This window comes from Bubalus bubalis, chromosome 21, assembly GCF_019923935.1.
Source record: "Bubalus bubalis isolate 160015118507 breed Murrah chromosome 21, NDDB_SH_1, whole genome shotgun sequence".
NCBI classification, from domain to species: Eukaryota; Metazoa; Chordata; class Mammalia; order Artiodactyla; family Bovidae; genus Bubalus; species Bubalus bubalis.
Window position 1 is genome coordinate 56,454,768 of NC_059177.1, and position 24,068 is coordinate 56,478,835.

Below are 24,068 nucleotides of genomic sequence, written 5' to 3' on the forward strand. Positions count from 1 at the left end.
GGTGCGGCTGTTATCTGTTGCAGAGGGTATCCGGTTCACTACTACCTACAGAGCCGCCAGCAGCTGTGGCTGAAGGCTGAGCCAAACAGAACCAACCTGGCTTGGTGCAGGTCTTTCCACAGTGCCCGCCTCCAGCAGGACATTTTTGCAAATCACTTCCAAGTACACGGGCAATTTGCATTCTCAGTGTCACCTTCCTTCACCTTTTCCCACGTATTCTCACAGGCTTAAATTTTACAGCTGTACTGCCTGCGACAACAGATCCATCCAGGGGGAAGGCAGATTTGGACTCCCCTGGTGGTCCGGTGGCTGAGACTCTGAGGTCCCAATGCAGGGGGCCCAGGTTTGATCCCTGGTCAGGGAACTAGATCCAGCCATGCCACAGCGAAGAGTTCGAATGCCACAACTAAACTGCCTGCGTGCTGCAGCTAAGACCCACGGCAGCCAAATAAATAAAAACAAACTTTATAAAAAGGGGAAGGAACTTAGCTAATGGGAGGCATGGCGATAGGCTTGAAATAACTGATTAGTGATAGCGATGAAATAAAGAACAATGTAGTGGTTAAAGGAAGACTGTGAAGTTAGCTTCCTATATGACCTGGAGTAAATAATTTAAATCTCCAAGCCTTTCCCATCTGTAACATGATTATAATTCACAGTACTTCATAGACTGCATGTCAGTGCTTAGCCTAAAACACCCTCAATGGTCTTAGGATGGTTTGTTATTATCTAATCTCTTAACCAACCCTACTGGTTGGGCATTGTTATTCAGTCACCCAGTCATGTCTGAGTCTGCTACCCCATGGACTGTGGCATGCCAGGCCTCCCTGTCCCTTGCCATCTCTCAGAGTCTGCCCAAGTTCATGTCCGTTGCATCGATGATGCCATCTGGCCATCTCATCCTCTGACGCCCTCTTCTCCTTCTACCCTCGATCTTTCCCAGCACCAGGGGCTTTTCTAAGCTGGGTGGGCATGGCCATCCCCATTTTACAGATGAGGAGACTGCAGCCCAGGTGAAGCCAGAATCAGAATCCAGAGCTGCCCTAGTTTGGAGCTCAAGCACTTCCTATCACTCCCGGGCCACAAGGTGCCCCATATTTTGTTGGTGCCTTTCAATGAGTCACAAGCTCCGGGCCTGACTCTGGGTCTTAACAAAGGGGCTGCTATCACATGAGGAGGAGGACAAACAAACTGGTTACCAAGCAATAATAAAGGCCTGCACCAGGCTTTTGAAAACAGATTGAAAACCTAGGGAGATGGTGTGGAAAAAAGAATCAGCAAAAAATTGAGATTCTGGACAGATTGAGATTCTGGAGAGACTGGAATGCTGAAGAGTCAGGGGAGCTGACCGACAGCAGAGGTGTGAGTGGCCATTCTTGCAGTCCAGGCAATAAATGAATCTCTTTGTCCTTAAGTCTGGGAATCCTATCATTTAGCTCATATTATAATAGAAGCAAAACCAACGCTTTGTCCTGCTGACATGCAGCATAAACCAAAACCAGTTTGCACCTTGACATAAACCAAAAACAGCAGACCACCCAGTTTTAGATCTGGTCTCCCCAACAAATCAAACCTTGAACATTTCATGTAAGTTGCCAATGTCTGGAGCTAAGATCTCCTTGATGAGGTACTGAAGTGAGAAAAGCTTTTCCATCACTAGAGCACTAATGTTAACCTGGCACTCTTGCTACCACTGCCATTTCTCCTATGTAACTCTGTCTTCTGTTTCTCCTTTGGCAAGGCAGACGTTGTGAAGCCAGACTCTTTCACATCCCTTTGCAAGCAACCTTTCTTTTTCTTTAATGTGGATCATTTTGAAGTCTTTACTGAATTTGTTACAATATTGCTTCTGTTGCTTATGTTCTGATTTTTCTGGCCCTGAGGACTGAGATGTTAGCTCCCTAACCAGGGATTGAACTGGACCCCCCCCACAGTGGAAGGCAAAGTCTTAAGCACTGGACAGCTAGGCACAGCCCCCCTGTATAGTTTTGGATGTGTTTTCCTTTTTGTATGAGCAAATTAAAAACTTTGAAAACTCCTGTAGTAAAGAAACTGTAATTTAGCATTTCCCGAACTTATTTGGGGGCCAGAGCACCTACAAGAGCACAAACTCTGAGGCCACATATGTGCCACCTGGAAGCTGAATAACCTTGGAAGTCACTTCACTGCTGAGGTTTGGCTGGTGATCCACGGAATGGTGTGTGTTGCTGGATGACAAGCAACATGGCTGATAGGGAACCTCAAAGAGCACCCAGGGCACCACCAACAAACATCACTTCCTACAGAACCGATCCCTTCTCAACCTTCCAACCCACTCTAGTTTCTCTGCACCAACTTCTGCAGGACACTCCTATCTGGGAAAACCAGAACCAAAGCTTGTAGGTCAAGCCATCTCCTAGAATAGAAAGAACAACCCCAAGGTGATCTTGATTTACATTTCTGTTCCTCCAGGTAGATGTGAATTCGAGGCAAGCTTCAAGTCGGAGCACAGCTTCTTCTCATATGTCAAATGAGACACCACGCAGGTGGGAGATTCCATTACAAAGCTGCGCAGACACAAGCACCGTTATGCAGACGCGGCTTAGACGGGGTAACGGAATTTGGTATACAGACCACAATGATTAAAGATATTGTCCAACAGGGGTAAGTTTACAGAAATATACATAATCATACGCACAGGTCCTCACAAAAGACCTTCTATTACAAATAACCTAGTGAAATTCTTTTCTATCCACACAAACTGCCAATTTCTGACGACGGCACATAGGCCTTGGATAAACTGGTTGAACGGTTAATAGAGACTAATGCTAACAGGAAACTTTTCACATCACACTTTCCCAACTATTCATAGTAAGGAAGAAAAGCAGCAACACAGATGATACTTACACTCTTCATTACGTATAATTGAAACGTACGACTGGGGGCTGGGTACCGCCGCCCATCATTGTGTCCCACACAAATTTAACTCAGACCAACTATTAAAAGTTGTACTTTCCAGGTTCAGTAAGAGCAGGACCCCCAAACCTTCAAGCCACATACCTGCCGAGGAATGCGGGTGTTACACACACCAAGCTCCTTCTATTTTCTACAACTACCCGTGCACCCGCTACTGCTCTCACTTACCCTCCGTCGGCCTGAGTTTCCTGCACTTCAAAACAGGAATGAAGTCTGCCTAGTAGTGTTACTGTGAAGGCTGCTGAGAACACAAGCCTTGGGGATACGCGGGAAAAGAAACTTCTGGCAAACGCTATTTCCCACACAGCAGCTTCCAACTCGCTAACTGTGCACGGGAGTCCTCCAGACGCTTAGGAACCGAGGGCCGCTTCCGCGGGCCCTCACCGACGATGAGCACCTACACCTAGGTGGTATCGCCATTTGTAAACGACCTCCTCGGCCCCCTGACTGCACAGCGGCGGCTTCGCCCCAGGTCTCGGGGGCCCACCTCTCAGCCCGCACGGCCCGGCCAGCGCCCCCTCCTTCCAGCCGCGCGGCGGCCGGCGCAGCGCCCGCGGGACTCCGCCACGCACCGCCCGGTCCTGGGCATCGGCCCCGCCGCGCCGGCCCCGCCGGGGGACGCCGGAGCCCGAACCTCGGGAGAGCCGCTTCCCACCGCCCCACTGCGGCTCGTTTCCCTGGCACGGCGGTGAGGCGCGCGAGGGGAAGGACCCGCGGCGCCGCGCGCTGACCTGCAAGTGACCTGCTTGGTGCTCATGGCGGTCGGAACGGAGGGCCGTCGTGCGGCCGCTGCCTCTAGCTCTCCCAGCAGCCGCCGTCGCCGCCTCGGCCTTGGCCCTGCCCATCCCGCGGGGCCGCGTCACGCCGGCGCATGCCGGCGTCGCCGTGCCGCACGCTGGCGGCGCCGGCAGGAAACCTCGCCGCCGTCACAATTGGTTCCGCACCGGGGTGAGGCGGGGCCAACCGCCAATCGCTGCACTCCTAGTCCCGCCTCCCCAGGCCTCCCGGGCGGGCGCGGCTAGACTCTCAGGCTCGCGGGTTTTACGCCCGGGGGCCCATTGTTAGTCCCTACGGGTCTCTCCCTTTCTTCTTCAGCATTCTTTAGCGACTTCTCGTGGCTTCGGATCACCTCAGCCCTTCCGCGGCCAAGCTCCCCCTCTCCTCTGCGCAGTTCAATTCAGTCGCTCAGTCGTGTCCGACTCTTTGCGACCTCATGGATGCAGCACGCCAGGCCTCCCTGTCCATCACCAACTCCCGGAGTTTACTCAGACCCATGTCCATCGAGTCGGTGATGCCATCCAACCATCTCATCCTCTGTCGTCCCCTCCTCCTCCTGCCTTAAATCTTTCTCAGCATCAGGGTTTTTTCCAATGAGTCAGCTCTTCGCATCAGGTGGCCAAAATTAGAGTTTCGGCTTCAGCATCAGTCCCTCCAATGAATATTCAAGGTTTTATTTCCTTTAGGATGGACTGATTTGATCTCTTTGCTGTCAATGGGACACTCAAGAGTCTTTTTACTGCTGTAAAAATATTGTCTTCTGATGAATGAACATAGAATATACTTCCAATTATGTAGCACTTTTGAAATTTCTTTAAGAAACTTAGGAAGAATATTGGAAAATTTGTCGTTTTCAGTGTAGAAGTCAACAACTTTTATTATGTTTATTCTCACGTACCTTGGTGAGTTTTTTGGACGCATTTTAAATGATATATTTTTAAATGTCCTAATTGTTTATTGCTTGCTCCATGCTACATTCATGTATCAGTTCCAGTGGTTTCTTTGTTTTTTGGATTTTTTACACATACACAATCATGCCATCAACAAATAATGATAGTTTCACTTTGTTTTCAGTCTTCACATCCTTTATTTCTACCTCATGCCTTATTGCACGGCTGAGAATCTTCAGGGCAACTGTGAACAGAAGCGGTAATAGTGGACACCTCTGTCTTGTTCTTGAGTTCAGGGAAAGTAATATTTCATCATTAATTAAAATGTTAGGCCCAGAGTTTTTAAGGCTACCCCTTATCAAATAAAGGCCATTTCTTTATCATTCTAGCTTTAAGACTTTTTAATAATAAACATCTTGTTCTTTTAAAACAAATCTGTTTTTCTCCTCTCTGAGAAAACCACACAGTCTTCTCCTTTATTTGGTTAATGTATTGAATTATATCAATTGATTTTTCAGTGCTAAACCAACCTGAGATTCCTCAGATATACCTCACTTGGCCATGATATATTATTCTTCCTATAAATCATCAGATTTGATTTGCTAATATTGTGTTTAGGAATTTTGCATCTGATTCATAAGAGATATTATTCTGTAGTGCTCCCTTGATGTCCATGTCAGGTTTTGTACTTGAGATGTGCTGGCCTCATAAAACAAGTTTGGAAGTCTTATCTCTTTTCTATTCTTTGGAAAAGTCTGTATAATATAGGTATTAATTTTTCCTCAAATATTTGGAAGAATTCACCACTGAATCCACCTCAGCCTGCAGTTTCTGGCATAAGCAGATTTTTAATTAAAGATTTAATTGCTGTATTACATATGGGCTGGGCTTCCCAGATGGCTCAGTGATAAAGAATCCACCTTCCAATGCAGGAGATGGGGGTTTGATCCTGGGGTCAGGAAGATCCCCTGGAGTAAGAAATGGCTATTCTTGCCTGGGAAATCCCATGGACAGAGGAGCCTGGAGGGCTAGAGGCAATGAGGTAGCCAAGAGTCAGACGCGACTGAGCATGCACGCACGCACGCACATATAGGCCTATTCAGATTTTATCCTGTCAGGTTTGGAAAGCTTTTTTCCCCCAAGTAAAATAGTCCATTTCATTAAAATTATTACATTTATTGTCATGGAGTTAATGATATCTTCTTTAAAAAACGATCTGTAACCTCCTTTCATTACTGACACTAATTGGTTATCTTCTTTCATTACTGATGGACTTCCCTGGTGGCTCAGATGGTAAAGCATCTGCCTACAAGGCAGGAGAACCAGGTTCAATCCCTGGGTTGGGAAGATCTCCTGCCGAAGGAAATGGCAACCCACTCCAGTATTCGTGCCTGGAAAATCCCAAGAATGGAGGAGCCTGTTAGTCCATGGGGTCGCAAAGAATCGGACACGACTGAGCAACTTCACTTCATTACTGATATTATTTGGTATTTTATCTCTTTTTTAAAAAATTCATTTTACTAGAAATTTATCAATTTTGTTAATCTTTTCAAGGGAGAAGCTTTTGACTTTGTTCATTTTCCCCACTGTAGATGCTTTTTATATTTCACTGATTTCTGCTCGTATCTTTACTACTTTTTTTCTCCTACGTTCTTTGAATTCATAATGCTATTGTTTCTGGCTTCTTCAGATGGAACTTCAGATCATCAATTTTCAAATGTTCTTCTTTTTTGAGTGTTTAAAGCTATAATTTTCCCTCTAAGCACATTTTACCTGTGTTTCACAAGCTTTTAAGTCCTATTTTCATTATCATTTAGTTCAAATATTTTCTAATTTTCATTCTTTGACTCATAAGTTATTTAGAAGTGTTCTGCTTAATTTTCAAACAACTGAGACTTTCTAATTATCTTTTCCTCACTGATTTCTAGTGTAATCCCAGTGTGGAATTGTCTGTTCTCTTTTTGGTTTGGTCAACAGTTGATTTATACATTTTGAAGCTGTGTTTTAGGCTCAAATTTAATGCTTTATCTTTTTTTTGTGTTATACATTACTGAGAAATGTTCCTCTTCGTGCTTAGCTGTACCTGTTAACCAGGGCAGAGTTATATCAGTGAGAAAAAAAATGTGTTAGAAAGTGTCAAGAGACTCCTCTAATTTTAAAAGTAATTAGAAGAAGAACCTGGAGCTAAAGTGCCATTCTCATCACATATTCTAAGGACTGGACACACAAGCTACTGAAACTGATTCAAGAAGGAGAAAATATGAATAGACCTCCATCAGGAGACTGAATTAGTGATCCAAAAGCTTCCCACAAAGAAAATTCCAAAACCGGTAGCTTCACTATATCTGGGTGCTCAGTCATGTCTGACTGTTTGTGACCCCCGAGGACTGTAGGCCGCCAGGCTCCTCTGTCCATGGTATTTTCCAGGCAAGAATACTGGAATGGGTTGCCATTTCCTTCAGGACAGGATCTTCCCAACACAGGGATTGAACCCTTGGCTCCTGCATTGGCAGGTGGATTCTTTACCACTAGCGCCACTTGGGGAGTCAAGCTTCACTAGTGAATTCTATAGAACATTCCAAGAAGAATTAACACCAATCCTTTACAGAATCTTACAAAGAGTGGAAGAGGATGGAATGCCTCCCATTCTATGAGGCCAGTATTACACCTTGATACAAAAAGCAAACACATCACGAGAAAACTACAGATAATATACTTTTATATAAAGAGAAATATAAAAACTTTCCACAAATTACTAGCAAATGGAATGCAGCAACGTAGAAAAAGGATTATCCACCATGACCATGTGAAAAGTATCCCTGGAGTGCAGGACTGGTCCAACATACGTGCTGCTGCTGCTGCTAAGTCGCTTCAGTTGTGTCCGACTCTGTGCGACCCCACAGACAGCAGCCCACCAGGCTCCCCCGTCCCTGGGATTCTCCAGGCAAGAACACTGGAGTGGGTCTCCATTTCCTCCTCCAATGCATGAAAGTGAAAAGTGAAAGTGAAGTCGCTCAGTCGTGTCCGACTCTCAGCGACCTCATGGACTGCAGCCCACCAGGCTCCTCCATCCATGGGATTCTCCAGGCAGGAGTACTGGAGTGGGGTGCCATTGCCTTCTCCATAAATCAATGTAATTCACCGTGTTAAAAGAAAAAATAATATGCTCATTTTAGTAGATGTGGAAAAAACATTTGACAAAATCTAATGCCTTTTCTTTGGCATCGCCCTTCTTTGGGATTGGAATGACAATTGACCGTTTCCAGTTCTGTGGCCACTGCTGAGTTTTCTAAATTTGCTGGCATAGTGAGTGCAGCACTTTCACAGCATCATCTTCCAGGATTTGAAATAGCTCAACTGGAGTGCCATCACCTCCACTAGCTTTGAACATAGTGATGCTTCCTAAGGCCCACTTGACTTCACATTCCAGGATGTCTGGCTCCAGGTGAGTGATCACACCATCGTCATTATATAGGTCGTGAAGATCTTTTTTGTACAGTTCTTCTGTGTATTCTTGCCACTTCTTAATATCTTCTGCTTCTGTTAGGTCCATACCATTTCTGTCCTTTATCAAGCCCATCTTTGCATGAAGTGTTCCCTTGGTATCTCTAATTTTCTTGAAGAGATGTCCAGTCTTTCCCATTCTATTGTTTTCCTCTATTTCTTTGCACTGATCACTGAGGAAGGCTTTCTTATATCTCCTTGCTATTCTCTGGAACTCTGCATTCAAATGGGTATATCTTTCCTTTTCACTTCTCTTCTTTTCACAGCTATTTGTAAGGCCTCCTCAGACAGCCATTTTGCTTTTTTGCATTTCTTTTTCTTGAGGGTGGTCTTGATCCCTGTCTCCTGTACAATGTCACAAACCTCCGTCCATAGTTCAGGCACTCTGTCTATCAGATATAGTCCTTTAAATCTATTTCTCACTTTCACTGTATAATCATAAGGGATTTGATTTAGGTCATACCTGAATGGCCTAGTGGTTTTCCCTACTTTCTTCAATTTAAGTCTGAATTTGGCAATAAGGAGTTCATGATCTGAGCCATAGTCAGCTCCTGGTCTTGTTTTTGCTGACTGTATAGAGCTTCTCCATTTTGGCTGCAAAGAATATAATCGATCTGATTTCGGTGTTGGCCATCTGGTGAGTCTTCTCTTGTGTTGTTGGAAGAAAGTGTTTGCTATGACCAGTGTGTTCTCTTGGCAAAACTCTATTAGCCTCTGCCCTGCTTCATTCCATATTCCAAGGCCAAATTTGCCTGTTACTCCAGGTGTTTCTTGACTTCCTACTTTTGCATTCCAGTCCCCTATAATGAAAAGGACATCTTTTTTTTTTTTTTTGGTATCAGTTCTAAAAGGTCTTGTTGGTCTTCATAGAACCATTCAACTTCAACTTCTTCAGCATTACTGGTCAGGGGATAGACTTGGATTACCATGATATTGAATGGTTTGTCTCGGAAATGAACAGATCATTCTGTCGTTTTTGAGATTGCATCCAAGTACTGAATTTCAGACTCTTGTTGAATATAAGGGCTACTCCATTTCTTCTAAGGGATTCCTGCCCACAGTAGTAGATATAATGGTCATCTGAGTTAAATTCACCCATTCCAGTCCATTTTAGTTCACTGATTCCTAGAATGTCGACGTTCACTCTTGCCATCTCCTGTTTGATGACTTCCAATTTGCCTTGATTCATGGACCTAACATTCCAGGTTCCTATGCAATATTGCTCTTTACAGCATCGGACCTTGCTTCTATCCCAAGTCACGTCCACAACTGGGTGTTGTTTTTGCTTTGGCTCCATCTCTTCATTTTTTCTGGAGTTATTTCTCCACTCTTCTCCAGAAGCATATTGGGCACCTATCAATCTGGGGAGTTCATTTTTCAGTGTCCTATCTTTTTGCCTTTTCATACTCTTCATGGGGTTCTCAAGGCAAGAATACTGAAGTGGTTTGACATTCCCTTCTCCAGTGGACCACATTCTGTCAGACTTCTCCACCATGACCCTTCCATCTTGGGTGGCCCCACATGGCATGGCTCAGTTTCATTGAGTTGGACAAGGCTGTGGTCCATGTAATCAGATTGGCTAGTCTCCTGTGATTATGGTTTCAGTCTGTCTTCCCACTGATGGCCTCTCTCAGCGCCTACTCTCTTACTTGGGTTTCTCTTACCTTGGACATGGGGTATCTCTTCTCGGCCGCTGCTCCTGACCTTGGACATGGGGTATCTCATCTGAGCTGCCGCTCCTGTGCTACGCAGTCACTGCTTCAGCAATACTTGAACCATGAACTTCCAGATGTTCAAGCTAGTTTTAGAAAAGGCAGAGGAACCAGAGATCAAATTGCCAACATCCGCTGGATCATTGAAAAAGCAAGAGAGTTCCAGAAAAACATCTATTTCTGCTTTATTGACTATGCCAAAGCCTCTGACCATGGGATTTTCCAGGCAATAGTACTGGAGTGGATTGCCATTTCCTGCTCCATGGGATCTTCCCAACCCAGAGATCGAACCCGAGTCTCCCACATTGTAGACAAACGCTTTACCATCTGAGCCACCAGGGAAGTCCTGTGGAGACACTGGAACCCCCTAAAATTGCTAGTGGGAATAGAAAGTGACACAGCCACTTTGAAAACAAGTTCGGCAGCTCCTCAAAATGTTAAATATAGTCAGTATGTGACCCAGAGATTCCACTCTTGGGTACGGGATCAAGGGAACTGATGACATATGCTCACACAAAAACTTGTACAGTAATATGAAACTTGTTTATAGCAGCATTATTCATGTAACCCCGAGGTGGAAACAAACAACCAAAACGTCCATCAGCTGATGAAAGGAAATGTAAAATGTGGTACAGCTGTCCCATGGAATATTATTCAGCCATTAAAAGGGATGAACAACCAATGCATGCTACAACATGGATGAACTTTGAAAACATTATGCTAAGAAACTAGATACCGAAGACCACGTATCAAATGATGCCATTTATATGCAATGTCCAGAATAGACAAATGCCTAGAGAAGAAAGACAGTGGTCACCAGGGGCTGGGGGGGACAGAGAATGGGGAGTCACTGCCAACAGGTGCAGCTTTGAGGGAGGTGGTAAAAAACGCTCTAAACTTAGATCAGGCACAAGCCATGGAACTGTACACTTGAAATGGGTGCATTTTACATGTAAAATTTTTTCTGAATTGCTTAAAAGAAAGGGGTACTGAAGACAAAGGGATCCAAAATACAGAGAAGAGAACTTCATAAAGAAGAAAACCAAAACAAAGGAGACAGAACAAATCCTCCAATTATAACTTATGAAACCTTTCCTGAAATAAGATACAAAACTACATAGTCAACGGATGCAGCACAAAATGTAACGGAAAAGCAGCAGACTCACAGACAGATACAGAGAACAAGCCAGCGGGGAGAGGGAAGTGGAGGGGCGCAATACAAGGGCAGGGGATTAAGAGCAACAAACCATTAGCTATAAAATAAGCTTTACAAAGGACTTCCCTGTGGCATGGTGGGTAAGATTCCACCTGCCAAGGCAGGGGACATGGGTTTGATCCCTGGTCCAAGAAGACTGCACCAGCTGCAGAGCAACTAAGCCTGCATGCCTCAACTACTGAGTCCATGCTTTAGAGCCTGCAGGTTGCAACTAACTGAAGCCCACATGCCTAGAGCTTATTGCCGGGAGCCGGCGAGAGACATTCCACTCGTGACAAAGGTCATGAGGAAGGGGGCTCGGCATACGCAAAGGCGGGATCGAGCCTCGGGAGTGCCCCCCGGATATTCTCGAGCATCTACCCCCCAAAAAACCAGAGTCTGCCTACTTTATTGCTTTGTGCTCTCACCTCTGACTTTACTGGGGGCTGTCCCCCACCACCATCTCTCTCTCTCTGTCAAAGAGTTAACTTACAGCTTCAATTAATAAAGTTCCTGGGCAATTAGGAGTGTTTAAATCCAAACCCCTCAGATGGCTCTCTAACTCGCCTGACAAGTTTACCCGGACACCTACAGCTATGCATACGATTGTTTACAGTCTCCCAGCCTCCAGAGGCACGGGAAGCTTAAGATATTCAAATAGCTTAGAGCCTCTCAGAGAATTAGAAACTGTCAGAATAAAGCTAGTAAAAGATTTCATTGATGAGCCAATGTTTGTTGCCAAGTTTTCACATCCCCTGAATTGTATCCTTGAATGTGCATTAATTAATATAGTTGGTATGTAGAAAAAATAAGTAGTGGCCTGGTGTTAGTAACTTTAGACCCTTAAGGTAGTAAATTCTTTCCTTTGTAAACCCATTACACATCCACCCTATAGGAACGTAATCTTATCTTCGGAAGATGGCGCCAAACCTTAAAATAATTACTCTTAGAGAAAATAAGTCTTTGTTGATAAGTGCTTGTCAAGAGTCATAAAATGTTAATAGGCCTCTGGCCAGAAGATGATGTAAATCACCTAAACCATTTGTATACGATAAATCTGCAGGAAAGAAACCCTGGTTTTTGATAAGCATCAAAGACTGCTGATTTTGCATCCCCTATTGTCCTCTATGTGTAACTTAGGGTATAAAAGCCCCTGTTGAAAATAAAGCTATGGGCCTTGCTCACCAACGCTTGGTCTCCCCATGTCATTCTTCCCTTTAACTTCTAGCTGAGTGTCCATCTGGAGCGTGGATGTCCTCTGCGACCATTTATTTGCCTGGGCTTCTAAGACCCACTCGAGAAGGTGTCTAAGGTGGGGCACCTTCCGCTATTCGAGAGGGCGCCTGCGGCCTCCGTGGTCAGAGCTAACCTGGTGTCACGGGTTATATTGATTTTCCGCGTAAACCAAGCCACTCAGCTTCTTTTCTCCACTGAATTTTCCTACTGAGCTATCCTTATTTCAGCTGCTTTTCTCCACTGAATTTCCTCACTGAGCTATCCTTATTTCAGCCGCTTTTCTCCACTGAATTTCCTCACTGAGCTATCCTTATTCTATTACTCTTTGTATCCTTAATTAAAGTGTAATTAAGCAGTTATTCCCTGACCCTCGCCTAGCCGTCTCTCCTTCGAATACCCTGGATCAGCCGGGGCTGGACCCCGGCAGCTTATGCTCTGCAATAAGAGAAGCCACCACATTCAGAAGCCTGTGCGCCAGAGTAGGCCCTGCTCGCTGCAACTAGAGAAAGCCTTTGCAAAGCAATGAAGACCCAGCACAGCCAAAAATAAAATATTTTTTTAAATAAAAAAGCTACAAGAATATACTGTACAATATGGGAATATAGCCAATATTTTATAATAATTTAAGTGGATTATAGCTTTTAAAAAGTAGTTTTGTAAGTTAAAAAAAAATACAAAGAACATACCACAAGCCTGAACTGTGCTCAGTCACATCCAACTCTTTGCAACCCCGTGGACTGTAGCCTGCCAGGCTCCTCTGTCTATGGGATTCTCCAGGCAAGGATACTGGAGTAGGTCGCCATTTCCTCCTCCAAGATAAGCCTGAATAAGTCAATCCAAAAAGATAACATCATGAGATATTATAGTAAATCTATTTATCTTTAAAAGAAAACAATATCCTTTGGGTATACTGGCAGAAAAGCACAGGACTTATATGAGAAAGAAAATAAGTGACTTTGTCATCAGACTTTTGACAGCAGTGCCTTATACCAGGAGAAAGTGGAATAAGATATTAAAGAAAATGTAGCCAAGGATTTTATACCCAGCAAAATCGACCTTGAAGTATGAAGAACAGGGATGAATTATCCAAGAACTCACAATATTCTTCCTATGAGCTCTTCCTATGGAATCTTTTCTAGAATGAACTTCAGACAACCTTATAATTACTAGAGAGTGACGGACAGAGGAACAGTGCTCACGAAGAGAAGTTTGTGCATAAGACTAAGCCTCAGCGAGGGTCAGAAGGGAGACACGATTGTTTACAACGGCAGATGCTTTGACAGTGACGATATAGGACTGACCATGTGAGGACATGAGAGAAAGATGGGGAGCCCATTGCAAAAATAAAAATAAAGCCTCGTCGTGAAGAGAGGTGGTAGTATTTACTAGTGTTACTCTTGAGATCGCATCAAGTGGGATTCTCAGTGTGGAGGAGAAGAGATCCACACGCAATACAGAGAGGTTGAGTGAAAACACCAGTCCTGAGCTTGGACTGGAAATAGCATTTAGTCTTTGTTTTGCATGTGAGTTTCTTACCCTGTGGTGTTTTACCCTGCTCTGTTTACTGAAAAGATCAAGAAATGATTAAGGGGAAAAAAAAAGAATGCGAGTGTATTAAAAAATGTTTATTAAGGCATAGGTCCCCCGTTTCTTTTCACGGGGCTAAAAATACCTCTTGGCATTGATGTCATGAAGATGAGAATATTCTCAGTGAACAACAGCGGTGGTTTCTATTAATAATGAACAATCTCAGATCCTTGTCACCTGAGCTAGGTGTCTAGCTATAACCTGTCTGCCTTCCTGTAACAGGAGAGGGTTGGTTGGAATGATTTCTAAGGCCTTTTTTATTTCTGAGAGTCTGATGATCACTCCGTATTATTACACTGGATGTGTGCTTTCCTGCATTTCAGCATGCTGTAATTTATCTGAATGCAATAGGAAGCGCTTTTCTGAAGCACTTTTACCACCCACGATACCTTCTCTGGGGGTCTCCCCTCTTCTCTGAAACCACAGTCATCAGCAGGGGGCTGTCTAAGTGAGGTGTGTCACAATCCAACTTTGGGGTCCTCTGCAGGCATCTGATATGCTGGGCTGGACTTATACAACTGATACTGTAAAGAAGTTTCCAGGATGAGAGAAAAACATGAATTTCAAAACAGTATACAGTGAACAGATAATTAACAAGAACCTGCTGTATAGGCAGGGAATTCTACTCAACACTCTGTAATGGCCTATATGGGGAAAGAATCTAAAAAAAGAAAAAGAGTGGACATATGTATCAGTGTATGTATAACTGACTCATTTTGCCGTATACTTGAAACTAAGGCAGTATTATAAATCAACTATAATAAAAATAAAAAAAAACAGTATACAATTATAACAACATTGGGGTTTGAAAAAAAGCACATGGAAATAGTCACTAGTTTTACCGTTTAGTTTTCTCCTGGGAATAGAACATGGTGGGTGCAAAAATGTTCTGAGAGACACTGGACATTGCCTTGCTTTCCATCTTTTTGTGCAGTTGCTTAAAGCTTTTAAAACTGCAGAGTAACAAACTGCAGAGAGTTAAATGTATAGTCTGATGAAATTTTACAAACTGAATACCATCGGGTAATCAACACCTTCCCTGGTGGCTCATACAGTAAAGAACCCGCCTGCAATGGGGGAGAACTGGGCTTGATCCGTGAGTCGGGACGATCCCCTGCAGGATGGCATGGCAACCCCCTCTAGTATTCTTGCCTGGACAAACCTGTGGACAGAGGAAACTGCTGGGCTACAGTCCATGGGGGGTCGCAAAGAGTCGGAGACGACTGCGTGACTAACACACAGTCGACGCCTAGACAGCAAATCAGCCCAACCCCAGACCCCAGACCCGCCTTCATGCCCTCTCCCGGGCAGTATTCACCGCCTCGGGTAACCACTACCCCTACTCCTGTGCTGTCTGTTTTTTAATGAGCAAGATTCCTTCTACAATATAAAATATCACAAGAAAAATAACCTCAAAGTGAAAGTCACGCAGTTGTGTCCAGCTCATTGCAACCCCACGGACTATACAGTCCATGAAATTCTCCAGGCCACAGTACTAGAGTGGGTAGCTGTTCCCTTTTCCAGGGATCTTTCCAACCCAGGAATTGAACTGGGGTCTCCTGAATTGCAGGTGGATTCTTCACCAGCTGAGCCACCAGGGAAGCCCAAGAATACTGGAGTGGGTAGCCTATCTCTTCTCCAGGGGATCTTCCCAACCCAGGAATCGAACCAGGGTCTCTTGCATTGCAGGTGGATTCTTTACCAGCTGAACTACCAGGGAAGCCCTAATAGTTAAGAGACTTATTTAGTTGCTAAGTCATGTCAGATTCTTTTGTGATCCCTTAGACTGTAGCCCACCAGGCTCCTCTGTCCATGGGATTTCCCAGGCAAAAATACTGAAGTGGGTTGCCATTTCTTTCTCCAAGGGATCTTCCCGACCCAGGGACTGAGCCCTCATCTCCTGCATTGCAGGCGGATTCTTTACCGCTGAGCCACTGGGGAATCCTTGAAAGTAAGGATCCCATGTATCTATTCAAGACCCAAATGAGATAACAACCTATTCTAGCAAACCAAAAGTAAAAGTGGGTCTCTAACTCCAAGAAGCTCACAGACATTGACAGGTCTAGTAGAAACAAATATTGTTCAGTCGCTCATTCGTCTCCGACTCTTTGCGGAGCCCACGAACTTCAGCACACCAGGCTTCCCTGTCCTTCACTACCTCCTGTAGTTTGCTCAAACTCATGTCCATTGAGAAACAAACACAGCACTGCCAATGCAAGGGGACGCTGGGGGAGGCTGAGGAAGCTTTCACAGAAGAGTAGGGCTTTGGAGGATAAAGAGGGGCTGGATGTCGACTGGGGGAAAGTGTATCATGGCTAGAGAGACACGCTGTGAGCACAGATGAAACTAGCTCTTTAAGACAATGGGGAGGCCTGGTTACAGGTTAACTCTAGCTGGCTTGGCCTGAAGCCGCCCGGTAGAATGACATCACAGCTCTCAGGTTACTCAGATGCAGACATTGACTGGCTGAGTTAATGAGGAGAAGGAAGTCCGGGGAGCTTGCCCCGCTTGCCCGGGACAGGGAAGCCATGCAGTGCCCAGAGGCCGGGAAGCCTATCGTCAAGGTCAACCACTGTCAGAAGTACGTCTACAGCTTCGGGGTGCCGAGGCGCTGCCCCCTCTGCGGGCAGGATGTGGGCTCCAGGAGGCTGGAGGAAGCGCCCGTCAGCATCTCTGAGCCGTTTACCAACGGCCATCGAGAAAAGTGCTCCTTCCTCCTCAGGCCGACTCGAGGAACGTTTCTCAGGTATGCTGTTCAACGTGCTGCCCTGGACTCTGCAAGGTCTCCCTTCGCTGTTTCGGGCACTTCAACTTTCTTTTTCTAACATGCACTCTACAGTGTGAGATCCGGTGGATCATCTATTCAGTGCTTTGGAGTTAAATGCTAAGACGTAGGCCTCTGTGTTTCCTAAGAGTAGAAGGGTGCATACATTCCTGGGGGCTTCCCTGGTGGCTCAGTAGTAAAGAATCCACGTGTCGATGCAGGAGGCGAACAAAACATGGGTTTGATCCCTGGGTGGGGAAGATCCCCTGGAGGAGGAAATGTCAACCTGCTCCAGTATTCTTGCCTGGGAAATCCCATGGACAGAGGAGCCTGGCGGGCTACAGTCCATGGGGTTGCAGAGTCAGACATGACTGAGCGACTCAACAACAACCACATACTTTTCTGGGGTAAGTGCAAGAATATACAGAGGTCAAAGCTGCTGCTGCTAAGTCGCTTCAGTCGTGTCCAACTCTGTGCGACCCCATAGACGGCATCCCAACAGGCTCCCCTGTCCCTGGGATTCTCCAGGCAAGAACACTGGAGTGGGTTGCCATTTCCTTCTCCAATGCATGAAAGTGAAAAGTGAAAGTGAAGTCGCTCAGTTGTGTCTGACTCTCAGTGACCCCATGGACTGCAGCCCACCAGGCTCCTCCATCCATGGGATTCTCCAGGTAAGAGTACTGGAGTGGGATGCCATTGCCTTCTCCGGTCAAAGCTGCTTATACAATTTTAAGAGAGAGGAATCAATAGACTGGAGGTTTGTTTTTTTTTTTTTAACTCATAGATTTCTTACCAAGAGACTCACTAGGAAAATGACCCAGCAGCTAATCTCATCAAATCAATACCTTTACTTCGAGTTAGTCTGTAACATTTGTGACAAGCAGGTACTCAGCACAGAGCCTGAAAAATGGCCACTTACAGACCATTTTCCAGGGAGGTGCATTAAACTGAGACAAGCCAGTCTGCTTCAACTGGAGATGCCACCTGACTTCCAGAAACATTTCAGAAAAAAGGATGGTGGCTTCTCCGAGTCCTGAGTTGACGGAACTGAAACTGGCGCTGCTGCAAGCCAGGGCTCAAGAGGACACAGGTGCTGAGTGAGCTCTGAGAAGCGTGTCCTGCACTCCATCGCCGTCCAATGCCCGGACGGTCCTGCCTCCTGAAACACGCCCCCGCCCGAATCCCTCATGCTGGTTTGGGACTAGAAAATGGGACTTGAGTGCTTCTTTGCTCACCAGCGCCCTTAATCAACCCCCTTCCTGTTCCTATGGGGATGAAATGAACTGACGTGTTTAGGAGGCACGGGTCAACATTAGAGGCAAAACAGACTGCACCCCGACCCTTCCTCGGGGAGGCTACGGGGTGCAGAGGGGAGCGTGCAGGCTTTGACGGTTTTTGCTCTGCTTCAGAAGAGCTCTGGGACCCTCATCTGTTAAATGAGGACCCATCGACCTTGCAGAGTTGTGTGAGTCAGCGATAAGGCCTATCAAGCTGGCCCAGGTGTGGCAGGCGTGGTGTTGAACCCAACTGCTCCTTCCCATCCTATTCGTTCATACTCAGCTCGGAAGGTGACTGGTAGAACCTTCCTTTCCACCTTAACCAGAACCATGACGCTCAAACAGTGAACAGCTGCAGCGCTGCTCTCCAGAAATGACACGGCCCGGGCCAGGCTTTCAGGCTGGCCCCTGGAAAGCACTCATTTCGTCTCTGATGCGCTCGTGACAGTGACAGGCCCGGCCTCCCTTGGCGGCGGCAGGGAGGAGGCGGTGGCGCTGACACCGGCCGTCTGCTGAGGCGTCCTCCTACCCGCTCAGGCGCTCAGGCCAGGAACTGCAGAACCCAAGCGGTAGCCCCCTGCCCACCAGACCCTTGAATACCAAGTTCCAGATTATTTCCTTCCCTCTCATCCTATTTCTAAGCCCTCAGAACCGGCTCCCACAACCCACCTTGAGACAACTTCATCTACTTCAGCAAAGAGAACCAGCAGGGGCTCGAGGAATTGCCGAGGCTCTGGTCTAACCAGATGAGGCTCCCCCAGGGCGGCCACATACGGTTGCGCAGGTTGTGGACTGCACAAAGGCACCTGGCCACTTGTACACTGAAACTCGGCCGGAGCCCCGCTCACCCTGGGCAGAACCGCATCTGCAAGAAGGGTCACCTTTTCTTAATTTGTACAAAAGTGTCATATGGCATAGGGGTGGCCTGGCCCCGCCCCTCTCACATGGTTCTCTAACACTTTCCAGGCTATCAAAAACTTGCTAAACTAAAAATGTCCTCTCTGGAAGCAAGTGTGAGGCAGGGACCCCATCTTATTTCCCGCTGTGTCCCTGGCCCTTTGCTACAAACTACCAGCCTGCAATTGACACCTGTTACGTGAATGAAGTGGCTGAAGAAAAGGGAGGAGGGCGGAAGTGGGATGGTCCCCTGGGACTCAGGCGGGGAAATGGAGGGGCTGCAGACACGGGGAGTGCGTGTCCAGGGCCAGCGCCGTGACCAGCCGCTCAAGACTGTCTGCCTTTTCCAGCTTCATTCTCAACCTCTGAACTCGCAGGATCGCAGAAAACTCACGGCGGCTGCGACAGGGCAACGCTGGGTGTTGGGGTGGGCGGGGGGAGCTGCTCTGAAGAAGATGGAGCAGTCATCTGTGTCCTTGCGTGCATGCTAAGTCGCTTCAGTCGTGTCCGACTCTGGGCAATCCCACGGACTGTAGCCCACCAGGCTCCCATTCACAGGATTTCCCAGGCAAGAGTACTGGAGAGGGTTACCATTTCCTCCTCTAGGGGATCTTCCCCACCAGGGATCGAACCCGTGTCTCTTACGTGTAACCTGCGTTGGCAGGTGGGTTCTCCACCACCGGCGCCGTGTCCTTGGGCCATTTTAAAGCCCAGGACTTCTTGCTTTAATGAGGAACCAGACATCTAGACCTGTGGTCTGAAGAAAGAGCTGTCATTTAAAAGTGACCTGGTTCATGTGACAGCTCCACGTGGTGGCACTCAGTGGGCATTTTACCCCAACAACCAGCTTGCTAAGAGGCTTATGCTATTTCCATATTAAAGGTGGGAAAATCTCAAGGTGAGTGAGTGATGATCTGGGATCCTATATGGAGCTTAAATCACCTGGAGTTGTACATCTAATGTCAGGGTGGGGTGAAGAATCATTTCAGGAAAAGCGAGTGTGGCCACAGGCTTCACGGAACGGGCGGTGTTCGTTTCAGAGGTAGACGCCCACTGAGCTGCACTCATGACCCTCTCACCCACGTGGTGAGGAACTGGCTCCCCCCAACACACGAGGAGGAAGGAACAAGGAACAGGGAGCCTCTTCAACAGCTGCCCACCACGTGGACCCCTCTGCTGCGGAGCCGGGCATTAGGCAGCTCCTTGCTCCAGCAGGGCAGGCCTTCCAGCACACTCACCTTCAGGACTGGGGGCCAAGAAAATCCAGCGGGGGCACGGGGCAGTGGCTCTCCTGGTGTTTCCACGCAGCTGGCCACTGGTGCTGAGTTCCGGTACCAGCCAAGAGGGGAGGCCCATCGCTCTCCGCCCACGTTAAATACCAACTCCAGCTGCCAAACGTGTGCATGTAAGATGACTGGAATGCACTTGTGTCTTTCAGGGAGTACGACGGAAGGTCTGATCTTCACGTGGGAATAACCAACACGGGTGGTAAGTGCGTTCTCACAGCTCAAAAAGTTCCCACGTGATACCTGGTTAGAAGAGAGCAGTGTCTCTAGACAAAAAGTATTGCAACAATATCACCAACAACCCTCAGTATCTGAACACTCACCAAGGAGTGTCTCCAAACATTCAAACCACCACCAACCCGTGAGTGTTTCTGTTAGAGTTTTAAGACAAGAAGAAACACATCCGGAGATGGAGCTGTCCAAGCCCTCCTCTTGCATTAGGAGCAGACCCTCTGCTCTCAAAGCTGTACCCAGCCCACTGCCACTGGGTGCTCCCACTTCAGGGGCCAGGCAGGGACCCCAGCGATAGACTGGTGGGGAGGGGGCACAGCAGCTGAGCACGTAGTGGGGCCCGCAAAGGTCTGCTTAAAAAAAAATCAGAGAACGCTGACACTGTGAACAGACAGTGAGGACTGGGTTTTGAACGCAGTGACTGGTGTGACCGTGCCAAGGTGCATGGGTCTTTGTTAAGAGAAGTCTGCTGCTCACTTAAGGAAACCAGACAGACCCCTTTGTAAATAGAGCTTCCACAAGAATATTTGGAGATGACAATCTCAGGCCATCTTACTGTCTCGTTTCTCTGGGGCGACCTAGGGTGCTGAGAGCAGGGGAGGCAGATGGTCCCCAGAGGAGGGGCGTGCCAGCGACCTTGGTTTCTGTTGGGTGCAGTCACCCCTGATGGTACTGGGGTGGGGGGCATTTCCCCTGATGCCTCTGCATGACTGTGGTTTTGGCCGCAGGAGTCGTGTATAACTACACAGTGCACGGTGTCCAGAGAGACGAGGTGGGCTGGGAGCAGAGTGTGAGCGTTCCACTCCTGCGGCCGGGCCTGTTCGGACTGCTGGACCAGTGGGACAAGTACCTGGAGGACTTCTCCGCCACGGCGGCCTGGCTGCCTCACAGGTAGGACAGGGCCCTCACTCACCGCCAGGTGTGATCCCAGCTCCCTGAGGATGCTGAGCTGCCCCAGCTTTCATGTTGAGCCTGTACCGGGCAGGTGCATCTGTAACAGAACGAAGCAGGGGCTGAATGACTGGGGTTTCTGCAGAGGTGAGCCAGCAAGCCTTTACACATTAGAACCACAGCACTCTACGAGCTTTGAAAAGGACCAGAACTTAGTACTGAAGTTATTTTACTTATTTGATTAGGTATTTTTAGATACTTGACGTTTAACAGGCTTCCCCAGTGGCTCAGTGGTAAAGAACCTGCCTGCCAATGCAGGAGACGCAGGAGATGCGGGTTCAATCCCTGGTTCGGGAAGATCCCCTGGAGGAGGAAATGGCAAGCCATTCCAGTATTCTTGCCCAGAAAATTCCATGAACAGAGGACCTTGGCGGGCTACAATCCATAGGGGTTGCAAAGAATCAGACACAATTGAGCAACTGAACACACACAAGACATTTAACAATACACACAGCAAAACCCATAGTCTTATGTCCCCTTAAAAAAAATTTAAATGATGTTCAAAACATAAACCTATCTACAGCTCCCCGCATTTTAAGCTTCAGCTATTTTGAAATTAACTTCTCGATTCCATGCCCCCTTGTCACTATAGAAGAGGTATACGGTAATGCTTGTAGACTTAAATTGTTCTGACGCTTTCCTTGAAATAAGTGTAGTTGCTAAGTCAACTCTCTGCAACCCCATATCCATGGGATTTCCTAGGCAAGAATACTGGAGTGGATTTTGCCATTTCCTTCTCCAGGGGATCTTCATGACCCAGGGATTGAACCAGCGTTTCCTGCATTGGCAGGCGAATTCTTTACCACTGAGCCACCTGGGAAGCCCTTAAACACGGTGGGATATCATAAGACATGGAAGTCCACTTCTAGAACATAGGTCTTCAGGGAAATTAAGCTCCCCCAATCGGTGCTTAGTTGTAACTGGACATTTCGGTGAGTCCTTTCTGCCCCGCAAGCAGAAATGGGCCCAGATGCCAAGTGTCCCTCAGAACCGCACTTCTGGATGATTTGCCATCAAGGGGGCCGGCTCACGTGGGGGCCCAGCTCGCAGAGGGATTAAGATGACGGAAGGCTTCGGGCGGCTCAGGGCTAACCCTCGTCTTCTCGACACGCTCGCCCTTGTAAGGTACGAAGAGGACCGACACAACTGCTACAGCTATGCCCTCGCATTCGTTAACTGCGTCCTGGCCACAGAGGGCGAGGCGCAGCTGGACCGAGACCAGTTCACGGAGAAGTTCGTGGTCCCGAGGACGAGGAAGGCTTCCAAGTACATCACGCTCTACCGCGCGATAGAAGAGCGAGGCTTCTATGTCACGGACCCCCCTAGGCCCCAGACGGGCCCAGGCCCGGGAAGCGGCTCGTGCTGAGCGTGCGGCGCTTGACAGCAGACGGGACAGGATGGGGCGTCTGGGGGCTCCTGCCTGGAACAGACGCTCGGTTTCTACATGCCTTAAACCGTGGTTATTAAAAAAAAGTTACACCTTTCCTTTCTGCCTGTTTCAGCCTCCTGCAGTGAAAGAATTTACGAAATGAATAAAAACGGCCCTGGGTTTTCAAAGTTGTAGAAGGGGAGGACAGAGGATGAGATGGCTGGATGGCATCACCGACTTAATGGACATGAGTTTGGGTAAACTCCGGGAGTTGGTGATGGACAGGGAGGTCTGGCGTGCTGTGTCCATGGGGTCGCAGAGAGTTGGACACGACTGAGCGACTGAACTGAATTGAGGCACTACTACCAAAATGCTTCCCTAGTAGTTCAGGGTCCATGTTAAAGCATGCAGTGGCAGCATGTATCTTTTATGCACAGAGCGGTGAAAACTCTTCCTATAAAATAACTGGTGCTGAACAAAGTCACCTTTCAATGTGAATCCAGAAAGTGGGGATTTATAGGATGGTGCCTCAGACCTTTACAGTTTTATTTAGTAATGAGTGCCTTCACCTTGCTGTTTTTATAGAAACAGCACATGGAACAGCCCATAGGGTTGCAGAGTCGGACGTGACTGAGGAGACTTAACACACACAACTTTTTAATGATCAATAGTGGGGGGGGGGAGGGCAGAAAAAAGGTCTCAGAATCTGAGCTGGGAATTGGGCAGTCTTCTGAACCAGACTTTGCGTGTCTATGCACACAAACGGGATTGGGAATTTCTCAGTCAGTTCATTTTCCTCTCATCTCCTGGCCTGATGTGAGGAGCCGGGGGTGCTGGGGTTATCACAGCAACACACCTCCTCTGCCCACTGAAAGTGCGGAATTCAGACACAATGGAAGTCTGTCTTCTTTCTCTAACACCTTTAGGAGGAGGAAGGGGACAACTGGGATGGGTAACCATAATGATTCTTAACAAGCACATTAGGATTTTTATACCCAAATGATCAGACTTGAGCCAGTGAGCAAAACATCTCAGAGTTCGTCTTTGGAGAATGCTTCCACAACTCTTTGTTTCTGACCAACCTGATAAACTATCCACCTAATCTTATTCCCCACTGTGGGCACCAAATGATGTCTGATTTCCAAAACCCAAACCCATCTTCAAAGTACCAATAACTACTTAGTAATAAACATATTTGGGGTTTCCCTGATAGCTCTTGCCATCTCTTCATAATATCTTCTGCTTCTGTTAGGTCCATACCATTTCGGTCCTTTATCGAGCCCATCTTTGCATGAAATGTTCCTTTGGTATCTGTGATTTTCTTGAAGAGATCTCTAGTCTTTCCCATTCTGTTGTTTCCCTCTATTTATTTGCATTGATCGCTGAAGAAGGCTTTCTTATCTCTTCTTGCTATTCTTTGGAACTCTGCATTCAGAT

General features: G+C 47.1%; 2 protein-coding genes across 3 annotated transcripts in view; one reads left to right on the top strand and one right to left on the bottom strand.

Annotated features, from left to right (window-relative positions):
* Positions 1-3,853, bottom strand: part of MKRN2 (makorin ring finger protein 2) — a 41,425-nt gene extending 37,572 nt beyond the window's left edge. The window contains exon 1 of one of the 2 annotated variants that reach the window (XM_006078921.4): positions 3,687-3,850. In XM_006078921.4, coding sequence (XP_006078983.2) covers positions 3,687-3,712 — 26 coding nt within the window. In that variant the 5' untranslated portion in view covers positions 3,713-3,850. Of the gene's footprint in view, positions 1-3,686 lie in introns of both variants that reach the window. The other variant, XM_044933815.2, reaches the window with a different exon arrangement.
* Positions 3,854-16,224: 12,371 nt separating this feature from the next.
* Positions 16,225-22,628, top strand: MKRN2OS (MKRN2 opposite strand). The gene is made up of 4 exons (XM_006078926.4): positions 16,225-16,602; positions 20,233-20,282; positions 21,040-21,202; positions 22,388-22,628. The coding sequence occupies exons 1-4, from the start codon at positions 16,331-16,333 to the stop codon at positions 22,626-22,628; spliced, it is 726 nt and encodes a 241-aa protein (XP_006078988.2). The 5' UTR covers positions 16,225-16,330.
* The last annotated feature ends 1,440 nt before the right edge of the window (positions 22,629-24,068 follow it).